General features: G+C 39.9%; 1 protein-coding gene across 1 annotated transcript; it reads right to left on the minus strand.

The window, feature by feature from the left end:
• Positions 1–366: 366 nt before the first annotated feature.
• LOC593691 (tRNA wybutosine-synthesizing protein 2 homolog) lies at positions 367–12,307 on the minus strand. The gene is made up of 6 exons (XM_030992671.1): positions 12,091–12,307; positions 5,879–6,583; positions 4,746–4,895; positions 3,713–3,822; positions 2,221–2,378; positions 367–1,568 (listed from the first exon to the last, which is right to left on the minus strand). The coding sequence occupies exons 1-6, from the start codon at positions 12,156–12,158 to the stop codon at positions 831–833; spliced, it is 1,929 nt and encodes a 642-aa protein (XP_030848531.1). The 5' UTR covers positions 12,159–12,307; the 3' UTR covers positions 367–830.
• Positions 12,308–12,647: the final 340 nt, after the last annotated feature.

Raw genomic sequence — 12,647 nt, forward strand, 5'->3', positions numbered from 1 at the left:
TATAGACCGGTAAGATTGTGGTTCAAGGGTTTTGGGTGCAAAATATCCATTCAATATTGTTTAAATATTGCCTTCAGAGGTTTAGATGACAATACTTTGACCTAAATTTGCAAAAAAGCAGAAATATATGCCCAAATGTTCAATGTCGAAGTGCATTTGTGATAATTTACTAAATATATCAATTAGTAGGCGGTTTTCCTGGCAAAATTTGTATCATTACGTATTAGTCAAAACATATTCTTTCACATGATTGCTAATGAGAGCTTCCATTTCTTTTTTTGAGAGGGGGGGTGGGTGGTTCCATGAGATGTAGTACAAACCCCCCCCCCCCCAAAAAAAAAAAAAAAAAAAATCTAAACTAACAAGTTTTTAAGCAGTAGTAAGCTATAATGTACCAACACATGAGCTTTGTGTATCCAGTTGCCATGGTAATCATGCATATTATATGGGGCAAAGCCTTTCTTTACATATTGAGAACAACTTATATAGATTTTGAATACATAGTTTTTTACAAGAGAAGCAAGATGTAGTACTTATTTTCTTAAATGTCTTATGTTGAATGCTCTACATTAAAATAAAAAATATACTAACAGACTTTATGGCATTAGTTACCGTGGTACAGCTGTCATTCTAAAGAAAAGAAACAATTAATGAGGCACAAGTCCCTACATAGTAGCATGATAATAAAACAATTAATGAGGCACAAGTCCCTTCGTGGTAGCATGATAATAAAACAATTAATAAGGCACAAGTCCCTACATAGTAGCATGATAATAAAACAATTAATGAGGCACAAGTCCCTACATAGTAGCATGATAATACAAATCCTGTCATGAGATTGGTTGACAATTTAAATCAAGAACAAGATGATGAATATGAGGAGCATAAGACTTGACATGCTCTATGTGCATCATCTTCACACTCCAATTATTACCATGCTGCTCACACAGGAGTTCCTTGATTGTCTTCACTGCATGACAGCCCCACTCCACCCATTTCCCTTGCTTGAACTCAGAACAGTTTTCACATAACTTCTTATCAAATACATCACTTACGCAGATTCCCTGGTCGGTACCTTGAGACTCTTCTCTCAACTCTAACCCTCTTACATTCAACTCTTTGTTTGATGAGGAGGAGGAAGAGTTGTCCCTGTCACTACCGGATTCTCCTTGAAGAGTGTCACCCGTCTCACCGTGTGTTGAGCATGCCATACTGTCTACAGGCAACATGTCTTCAGCCATTACTGGTGAAAAGTCTCTTGATTCACCTTGAAGATGAGCTGCAGTCCTTCCACAGGCAGACGTTACTTCTTCATACACACACTCCTCTGTGAGACTACTCACTGTGTAGTCTTCACTACAGGGATCAGGGTTGCTAGAAGAAATATCCAAGCACTTACTATCACTTGGATCGCTCCATTCCTTATGAGGGTAGGAATCTACATTACCATGTATGTGCAGTACACCTCCAGTAACAGGGTTCAATGCTGCACAGGCCACTGGCCACCCCTGCTCCGATAATGGTATGAGCCCGAGGTTCACTCTGTCTGCAACTCCTACTGGACACACCTAGAAAACAAAACAAAATGAAACTTAACAGGACTTGATTACATTGTTCAGATGAGAGAAAATGGTGCTAAGGTAGTGACTTCAATGCTAGGTGTACAAATAAAGATAATGTTAGAGGGTTAGTACAGTAGAATCTTAATAAGTAACATTTCATACAAAAAGTATGCATTTTTGTCATCAACTTTTAACAATGTTACCGAGTCACTTAAAAACTTTTCATCGCAATTTCTCCTTCTCTTCTAGTGTTAGCTATTTATTGGACTGTTTAATTTGCTGATGACCCTCCTTATTCCAGTGAACATATTAATTGACTCTTTCTATTTAAAAAGACTTTTCTGCAATCACCCAGTATCCTCATAAGCATAGCATGATAACGGTTCAAATTGATCCGTAAGGCAAGGAGCTTTATGCCTCTCCATATGTAAGCAGCAACCCTGTTTTGTTTTTGCTCTTGCTATGAGCCCTTTAACCCTATAAAGCCAAGGGAGGGAGAGGGGGTGCTTTAGAACCCCGCCCTCCTACTCCCCCATACATTTGTTGCAATAATTTTTTCCATTGAATATTATGCATTTTCGTGCTGGGCCCATATGATCAGGGAGATGTGTACCACCTAACTTATTCTTAACTGTTTTTTGGAGAGCTATAATCTCACCTTTCTGTTGTCTCCCTCTAGGATGATACACCTGTCGTTCACACCGTTGAGCTTGAGGTTTGTACGCAAGGCCTTGACAGCATGTGGGTTCCACTCACAGGCATAGAGAAGCTTAGCCTTAGCATGCACTAGGTATGGCAGTGTGAAGTAGCCTATACCTACAGGATGATATAAGGTACAGACAGATATATATTAACACTGTTGAGCTTGAGGTTTGTACGCAAGGCCTTGACAGCATGTGGGTTCCACTCACAGGCATAGAGAAGCTTAGCCTTAGCATGCACTAGGTATGGCAGTGTGAAGTAACCTATACCTACAGGATGATATAAGGTACAGACAGATATATATTAACACTGTTGAGCTTGAGGTTTGTACGCAAGGCCTTGACAGCATGTGGGTTCCACTCACAGGCATAGAGAAGCTTAGCCTTAGCATGCACTAGGTATGGCAGTGTGAAGTACCCTATACCTACAGGAAAACAAAGGTACAGCCAGATATTTATTAAAGGTATTACTAAGTTTTGGTATGGGATCCTTAATTTGGTTAAATGAACATAATATTCAATGATCGTTGTCACAGTTGAAATCGTGTCTAAATTGATGAAATTGTAAATAATAAACTCTTTATGTTGTATAGCGCCCTCTCAAGACTGATATATCAGGTGAACTTAGGCTACGCAGGTGGAGGCATCCAAGCAAGTTACGAAAAATTTCACCTCAACCCCCACCTACCCCCCCCCCCCCCCCCCCCCCCCTAATTCTAATCAGGATTTTACATTGAAATCAAGGACTATCCATTTTTGGAGTAAAACAAATCAGCAAACCGATTTAAACAATTATCAGGCCTGGAGATGTACATTGCTAGTACATAAAAAGGCTTATATAGATGTTTGTTTCCCTTGAAAATGGTTTCTTATTGAAACATGTACTAAAGGCACCGGTTTTAAAAGACCACCTGCCTATGAAGACCGCTTTTCTTGTCTCCCATGGGTGGTCTTTATAGACAGGTTTCACTGAATATTATATATATATATTTATAAGATGATGACGTGGATCCTAATCAAATGATTGGTCGAGAGCGTACAAGTAACCATGCATTTTTTTTGCCTAACGCGTAATGTGGATAATGACCGGTCATTATCCAATGGTAATGACCGGTCATTAGTAAAATCATGTTATAAAACATAATTTTATAAAACAAATAAAACACAATCTTATAAAACTAATAATAATCTTTTTGTATGGGCATTAATAAAATTACCCACACTCAGTACCTTCAAAACAGTCCAAACACCCTTGACTACCGTTTCGGGCGTGTTAGACTGTTCCAAAGGTACCTTGTGTGGGTAATTCTTACTAATGCACTTACTGCTGTGTATTATTTGAAACATGTACGAAGGCACCCGTCTACAAAGACCATCAGCCTTTAAGACTACTTTTCTTGTCTCCCTTGGATGGTCTTTATAGACAGGTTTCATTGTATATTTATATACCTGCATATAAGTCAACCACTGTCTCGTTGGAGCAATCTAGACTAGCTATCCTCAGCTTCTCTGTGATGTTACCTGATGAAAACATACTGTAGCGAATGTCAAACGTGTAGCTGGAAATAAAATAAAACAAAAGATAAAGAGGAAGAGAGAGGAGAGATACATGTAGGTAGAAAGAAAGAAACAGGTACATGTGAAGAGGGGGAGGAGAGAAGAGAGAAAAAGAAACAGTAAGGAAACAGTAACGTGCAGATAGAGAATACAATTGCTATACGACAGGTGTACATGCTTAATGACAAATGATTATGGTGTTTTATATACTGTAAATGCTGTTATTTTTGCGTGATTAATTTTTCGTGCTGAGCGACCCAAAAACATATTCGCTGGTTATTAAATTTGCGTTGCACCAAATTCAGCCTGTTCAGAACATACATAAAAAATAATGTTTATATTTATGCGGGTTCTAAAGTTCGCGGAAACAGACTTTAGCACAAATCCGCGAAAATGAATGTACCGCAAATATTACTGTGTTTACAGTACATATATGTACATGTACAACAGATTTTAAAATGTTTAATTTAAGAAATATTCAAGGAATTCCCAACCATAGGTTGTTTCTTTTCCCCTACTACACACCAGGCCTCTCGCCTAGAAATTAAAAACGTGTGGCGCGACCCGAGGGAAAATTTGACCCCCCCCCCCCCCCCCCCCCAAAAAAAAAAAAAAAAAGTAAAAATTTGATTTTTTTTTTTTTTTTTTTTTTTTTAAATTTAAATTTAAATTTATTTTTTACAAGTATTACAACTAATTTGATGAATTTGTAATACCATACCTGCCAACCCTTACGAATAATTCAGAATATTCTGTTTTTTGGGGATATCTAGGACCAGAAAATCTGGAATTTTCGGATTTTTCAACAAAAAAAAAAAAAAAAAAATCTGTGTACGCGAGGGCCATGCTACACACAAACACAACACTTCTAGAGCTCCTTCTACATGAATACCACTCCACCTGTTCAACCCAAAGAGAACCTTACATGATTCCGTTGTCTCTGTGCTCCACGGATGAATCTGATCCTAGAAGGAGGTCCGTTCTGGGAGATCTGAAGTCATCGGATTGAATACGCCCTCTTCTGGCAATCCTTGTACAGTTTAAAGTGGTAGCCACTGAGGACCATATGTCTGACCTGCAAGATGACAATTGTTTTCAAACCTAACATTGAGTATTAAAGCCACAGTGTCCTACGTATAGCAACTTGCTCCCTCTATATAGAAAACTTCCCCAATTGGTGCCTGTTGGGCCCCCATGATCCTCTATTTCTTATGTTATTTGAGAGCTGAGTTAATGAGATAACCACCTGTCAGTGACCTCGCTGGCTAGCTGGGTGGTCTAATCCCTTCTGGCTGAACTACATGTAGTACAGCTTTAAAGGAATCAGACATACAAATAACATTCCTTGACTCGAAAAAAAAAGGGAGTGGATGCGATTATCTCCCTTCAATTATTAATTCACCTAGTTCAAAATCCTTTGCAATTTATAACAACCAGTATATAATAATATCTAAGATTGATAAAGCGCTGGTATACATGTATGGTTTCTAAGCGCTTTACAAACAAATGAAATGAAAATTATGTTTAATCTAAAGTGTAATAAGCATCAACAAGAAAGGACACAAAACGTAGGACCTCATGCGTTATACTTGGGGGGGGGGGGGGGTGGTACTAAAATTAAATATGAATAGCAATTGTAGCATACTGTACATGTAACAGGGAAACAAATACACAGGGGCTTGGGGCGAATAAGCCCCTGAAATGCCAAAAAAAAAGCACCTGAAAGTAATAAAAGAGCCCCCCAAAATTTGCATAGAGTTCAATGCAAAACAAATTAAAGAGCGTGATTTTCATGCAAACAACCTTGAAAAGTAGCCCCCGATATTGTTTGAATATTTTTTTCCCTGACAAAACATGATCAATTTTCTTTCAAATGTCCCCTAATGATGTAAGATTGTACTGATCCGTTTTTACCTACACAGGTATGAATATCATACATGTAACATGATAAATTTTTCTTTCAAATGTACTGGGTATTAAAACCCTTAGGCACCTCACACATGAAGCTATAGTGGGATAAACATAATGATCTAAGATTGTAGAGAGCTGTTTACCTACACAGCAGTCCATGCAGGATGTTGAAAGCAAGAGGAAGGCAGCAGCACTAGATCTCCATGCCTCTCCCAATGGTTAGGGATCTCCTTTGCTAACTCCTCCTTCCAATGCAGCGCTCCTTCCTTCACCCATCCATCTACCATCCTTCTTAGCCTATCATAAGGTGTAGTGTGTTTGGCTTTCCTTGAGAGGGGTAGGTCCATACAAACCAGCTTCGCTTCAATGTCTAACAGTCTTCCACTCCAGAGAACCTGTGAGTGTCCATGTGCTGAGCTGATGGAGTGTTTGATACCACTCTTCAGGCATAAACCCTCACCTGCATCATCTGAAGCTGATGGAAGAAGGGGTCTGCTACCACTCTCTGATGGCTTTGCTACATCTAGGTATGGTAGAGTGGTAGTTTGCACTTTCTCAAGTGAAGCACGGCAGCACGGTGGATCAGTCTGTGTCCTTTTATTTGATTGTACACCACTCTCTGAAGAGGTTGGCTCAGCAAGTCCTGCAGACTGGTGTGTTCCCATCTTTGATCCTTCATCACCATCTCTGTTATTATGTGATGTATGAAGAAATGAGTCCTTTCTGTGCAGTCTCTCTGTGCTCAGCAAGGCCTGTCTACACTCAGCATTAACAGGGATGGCTATGTGGTCATTGGTAACTTTCGTCAGACGTCTGCTAGCATCCCAGTATGATAGTTCTTCAAAGTGCTTCCTAAACAGAAATAAAAAGGAATAAAATAATCAGTTTCAGAGGTTACATTTGGTCCTGACTATACTGATTAAAGAGTTTAACTAATTTTTGTTCACCTCTTCCCAGAACTCCACCTTCTCTTTAAGTAGATTGTTCAATGTTCAGTTGTGACCCTCTGGGTCCACATAACAAACCACAAAATGTCCCTAAAATTCATGCCTATTTTCGACTTGAAAAGAGCAGGCCTTAAATTTCGTCATTTTTAGGGCAAGGCCAGTTTGGCCTCGAGTACCTCATATTTTTAAGGGCACCAAGGCCAAAATATTTTTACAAAAAGGGCATCGAGGCCAAAATATTTTACAAAAAGGGCATCGAGTATGAGGCCAAAAAAATTGATTCTATTTTTGTTAGATGTCATGTGTATTTTATGAAACTTGTGCAGGATCAATTTCCCATGACTTTTAGCACCAGCTTCTTCACAGAATGTATAGAGGTCTACGGTACATACAAACAAGCAGGCGCGTAGCCACGGGGGGGGGGCACGGGGGGCATGTGCCCCCCCTAAAATTTCCAGGATCGGTTGAAATTTTGTAGACCCCTTTTTTTGACCTCGATCGATTACATGTATGTGCCCCCCCAAACACCAAACTCTGGCTACGCGCCTGCAAACAAGGCGGCGGCCCGCAAGCCTTAGATTTAGCAGCCAGGAGCAAGGGGCAATTTTTTTTTTAAGTTGCCCTTTGCCACGGGAATTTACCAGAGCAAGGGGCAATTTTCCAAAAACAGATAGGCCGCTTATCTAATCATAAGTTCAAAGAGAGTCTACAAATGTTAATTTCATAATGTGAATAGATCGAACGATCAATTTAATAACTTTTTAATCTTAACAATATGAACAGGAAAGATTGATTAAGAACATCAAACTTGCACACTAAACAGTATTTTAAAGTAACTAAAAATATTGATGAGCAAATGAATAAATAAATTGTCAATTTCACAAACATCGAAAGTCAGAAGGACTTAATTGGCAAGTTTACCGGGCCGGGTATTCCAAATCAAAATCGCACCTCACACACAAACCTTCCGCCACTCTCTCAGTAGTAGGAGCAAATTTGAAGAAATTATCTTTTTAACTGTTGTATAGAAAGGTCTACATAGGCCTAACTAATGAAATAAGATGTAAAAATGTCCTTATAGACATTCGACAGCTGAAAGTGACACGCTCAGCTCAGTTGCGTAACGTGCATTCACGAAACCAAAATCGTTCCTCGCACACACACTCTCGCCACTTTTGGTGGGAAGCTGTCGGGCTGGAAGTTTGCCAGCGAAACCGATGCACCCTCGGAATTTTACCGGGACTCGAAACGTTCGTCTTGGGAAGCTGGCGGGGTAGCTTTTTGAAGCGAGGTCGGCTGGTGGCAAAATGAGAGTAACTACGATCGAGAACATCGTAGGTGTTCTTAACTTATTAATAAGATAATTCTAAATTCTATTTGAGATAAAATAATAAACTAGGCCTACAAACAAACCTCGACAGATCTCTAATGACTATTTGAATGCTTGTTTATTTCTCCATTTGACGATTTGTTTTCTTGATCCTGGCCTTCGATTTGTACGTACGTGCGTGCGTCAACAGCATGCACCATAATGCATATCATGCGATCGCATGTGCGCTAGCGCATTGCCTATATAATAACAAAGGGCGCATTTTCACGGCACTTGCGCCTTATTAAAGCACTAAATACGAAGCTAGAAGAGAGCTCGTGGGCGGCAAACTGTTCGTGATTCGTGTATTTTTACTGTTCTAATAGTTTATGGGCGCATTTTCACGGAAAACACTTGCGCCATGCCGTCTAGTTTTAGATGATTATGGGCGCAATTGGTGGTTTTATGTGCGCAAATTTAAAATAAAAAGGGCACGTCTAGTTGGAAAAAAAGGCACGTCGGCCAGTTTGAAAAAAACGGCACGGCCTTTTTGGCCGTGAATATATCTTTTTTTGGGAGGGCACCGCGGCCAGTCATAGGGGCATCGACGGCCTGGCCGTCGATGGCCGTCGATTAATTTAAGGCCTGAAAGAGCATACCTTTTTTTCATCAAAGATATTTGTGTCCTACATCATGAGAAAGCTTAGACTCTCCGCTTTCCAAATATGCATGAATCATTGTAGTACCGTACACACAGCTCATTGCAAGGGATGGATTAGAGTTTGTATCGCTCCCAATGGCTATCCAGGGCCCAAAGACGGACGTCATTAATAAAGATCCAAGTCAAGTGGTTGGTTCCCAAGACAACCCACTGTCCTTAGGAGAGAGTGTGAGTTGCCATGGCTCAAGCAGACCTGCCAACTTCTGGAGTTCAAAAACTGTATTCTTTAATCCAAAAAGTTGTATTTTACTGACAAAAATTGTATTCTTAAAAATAGGGAGGCCAATGCCCAAATCTAACTTTTTAATTACTAATTTGTTTATACTAAAACTAAGATTAAAAGAAAGCATTTACTTTCACTAAGAAAATCCACCCATCTGCCGACTCCATAGGTTCCATCAAATAGGAGATATCCAGCTGGTTTGTAGCCATTTCCTTCTACGCCTTTCCGTACGTAAGAGCCTTGAAACAATTATATTTCATGTCGCAAAGTTACGTTCATAATTAGACAGGCCCGAGGGACAAAGTTCATGATGAAGTTTAAAACTTCGCGCGAAAGTGCAATCACTCAACAGCGGCTAGCCTTGAATCGGTCGCACACGTACACACCTTCTTCTTCTTAGTTGATCCCTCCACCGACACAGGCAAGCCCCGATGCAGGCTGAAGTCCAGCCATCAATGTGCGAACGATTACATCTTCTACTACTACGAGCCGAAGACGATGGTTCAAAAAAGGAAAGAAATATATATAATTCATTGATATTTACCTTAGATGTGTATTCCAATAATTTGATTTCCTCATGAGTATTCCTTATTATCAACGATCGAGAAGTTACGAGGTCCAATTAAAATCCATCTTGCAGCGAACACAATCATAGCGCACATCCATGCATGCAACGTACGTGTACTAATATTTCTCTCACTCTCTCTCTCTCTCTCTCTCCCTTTCGCTATACGTAACATACACACTCACTAACCATGTATCATATACAACACACACCTTCAAATCATGGCTTTCATTTCAATTCTCAATTGGAGTATAGACTGCTCACGTAGACTTTTTTTTTTACTGAAATATCTTTTTTAACACTTCTCATACATTACTGCACGACACTCGTATCTAGTGCTGTGAGAATAAGGTACTAGGGTCTATAAATAAGACTACGCTTTGGGCACGCTCTGACCGGAGCTCAGATTATGTCGCAATACCCTTTATTTTTGGCGCGAACAATGACGTCACTGTTCACTGTTTTCCTTCTCATTTTGAGATGGATGTAGCTATAGGGCTCAAACCAACGCAAGATTGACAGAAACATCGTACTCTATCTACTTTCGAATGTTCAGTTTGTAAAAATCTGTATTTAAAAAGATATAATCTTTTTTCTTTATATTTTCTAGTTGTTAGAAGTGGCAATTGTGAACATCTGAAATGTTGATCTCTATCAAAAGTTCTTTACTCAAAACGGATCCCATATTTTTAGGGTCTACCTTCTGCCAATGAGAAGGTTTTTAGTGAGCAAACCTCTACGCCCTCTAGGATTTTCTTAGTCGGTGGTGCGAGTGCGTCAAGGTCGTCTGCAACCACAATTATTGGATTAAAAAACGTCAAAATCTGCAAGATTGTCAACAAATGGTGAAAGACTGTTACAGATCCGTGATTATAGGTATGTTGTGAAATGTATAATTGTATTTTCTTTTCATATTTTCTTCAATTTTTATTTTTACATCATTTTTTTCCCTTTGCTAATTTTTTGAAGTGGGCGACGAGCGCACAAATCGTAGGTGTAGAAGCCTTACGCCCGGGCATTGGCCTCCCTATTAAAAATTAACATGGACTGTTACGTGGATGCGTATTACAGTTCCTACATACAGGAAGAATTTTTTTATAAATCATTGGTTGAATATGCATGATTTCATCATGACTGTTGTGTTCGATGAACCGATGAACATCCCCAAATTGCCGATGTGAGATGCTTGTAGGATACTTTGCAGGACAGAATGGGAATTTTGCCATTGAAAATGGCACACACACAGAGAAAATCTATTTAAAAAACAAAAAAAAAATTAAATTTTTTCTTTTGAAAATTATATTTTATTGAGGAAAATCGTACTATTGTGTTTGCTTCTAATAGTCGTACGAAATATGACTAAATCGTACTTGAAAGTTCTGAATTGCTATAACTTGAGAGCGTCCTGGGGCTCTGCCAGCTCTGCCATGTTGTACTTACACTTTCTCACCTCATCTATTGAGCATCAACTTCAGGATCACAAGAAATAAAGGTTAATAAAAACTCTGACCAATTTTGCATGATCGCGCAATGCACATAGACGGCATAGGATTAGGAATGCAAGCAATCTCTATGGGAAGAATTTTAGGACACATACTGTAGGGTGCGCGACCAGCGCTAGTGTACTTTTGTATCCATTTTTGACCTGTAACTCCGGTGTGGGGCCTACTAATAGGGTGTCTGATCGCACACCCGATGTTGTGCGCTAAAATCCTTCCCATAGAGATTGCATGCATCCCTATGCAGTCTACGTGCATTGCGCAATGATGCAAAATTGGTCAATGATTTCATGAACAAATTGAAATTCAAACTTTTATCGCTCATGATCCTGAAGGTGAAACTCAATAAATGAGGTGTCATATGAATAATGAAAGAGCAGGTTTTTATATAGGTTTTTTCTGTCTCTTTCGTTTGTTAGCCTCTGATTTGGGTAGGGTTGGCTCCTCTCTTTAGATTTTATGAACAAATTGAAATTCAAACCTTATCGCTCGTGATCCTGAAGGTGAAACTCAATAAATGCGGTGACTCAACCTCGTGCATATTCAGTAATTTTGAACGATTGGCGCTCTACAGCATGAATGTTCATATTTGCGGCGCCGCTACAGCACATGCGTACCTTCTCTTCGCCATTTTGAATAGATGCTGCAACATGGAAGAATCGTTGGGGTAGGACTCAGAATTAGTCTATGAATATGATCACCCCCTTTTTCCCATCGAAGACTTCTTCAAATTATAATTTGAAATGGTCACCCCGATGCTCAGTCGAGTTGGGCAACCTATTAAAATTAGTCAAAATTGTAAGTAGTCTACTCCCTTTGCAGATTTAAAGATAATATCGCCTAATCGGCCGTTTTAAAACCCCTTCGGCATCGGCGCGCGTCGGAGCTTCCTGGTCTAGTGATATTGTTAGTTACTGTTGTTACGGTCCACCCTTCGCCCCTCGCCCCGGCCCCTCGACGCGCGACGCTCTCAATGAGTCAATCTCATTTCAATCGTCTCACTCTCAACTTGATATTTATTTTCTTAACGTGAATTTGTTCTTCTCTCGTTATCTTTACCACCTCAAAAACAGTGTAGCTAAATCCTGGACTTACCTTGCGAGCTGTGCCAGTTGGATTTCAACAATTAAGGCTAAGGAATTGTCGGAAGGTGCAAATTCCATGGCGTCGTGCAGATGATGTAACGTAAAGTTAACGATCTAGCTCCATAGCACGTGGGGGAGCGCGCGGCGTGCGAGCACCCAACGCACATACACGTTACGTTTGTGCACAGTAAAGCGCGAGCACGCACGCATTCATCATATCACAGATCACATTGCTCTCTAGAGAATTTATGTGGCGTGCAGCAGCAGCTGACTTCTACATGTACAACTGGTGGTACTGGTAGACCAGGGACTTGTCCCTGGGTAGACTCAACGAACGATTTCGATGGGTAAACTAGAGGTCAGTCCATGGCAACGAACTTTCGATGGAACACCAAAAGGGCCCTATACCGCTTAAAGGTTCTATGTCCCATTTGCAGGCCAAAAAAATGAAAAAGTTAAATTCCAACTGCATTTGAAAGATAACACTAATTATTTAGAACTTCCCTAAAAAACGTGGGGCTTAAAAATGTCTTCAAGTGGGAAAATATTATGACTATTAGTTGTCAA

Source organism: Strongylocentrotus purpuratus, unplaced genomic scaffold (genome assembly GCF_000002235.5).
Source record: "Strongylocentrotus purpuratus isolate Spur 01 unplaced genomic scaffold, Spur_5.0 spur5_scaffold_20, whole genome shotgun sequence".
Classification (NCBI taxonomy): Eukaryota; Metazoa; Echinodermata; class Echinoidea; order Camarodonta; family Strongylocentrotidae; genus Strongylocentrotus; species Strongylocentrotus purpuratus.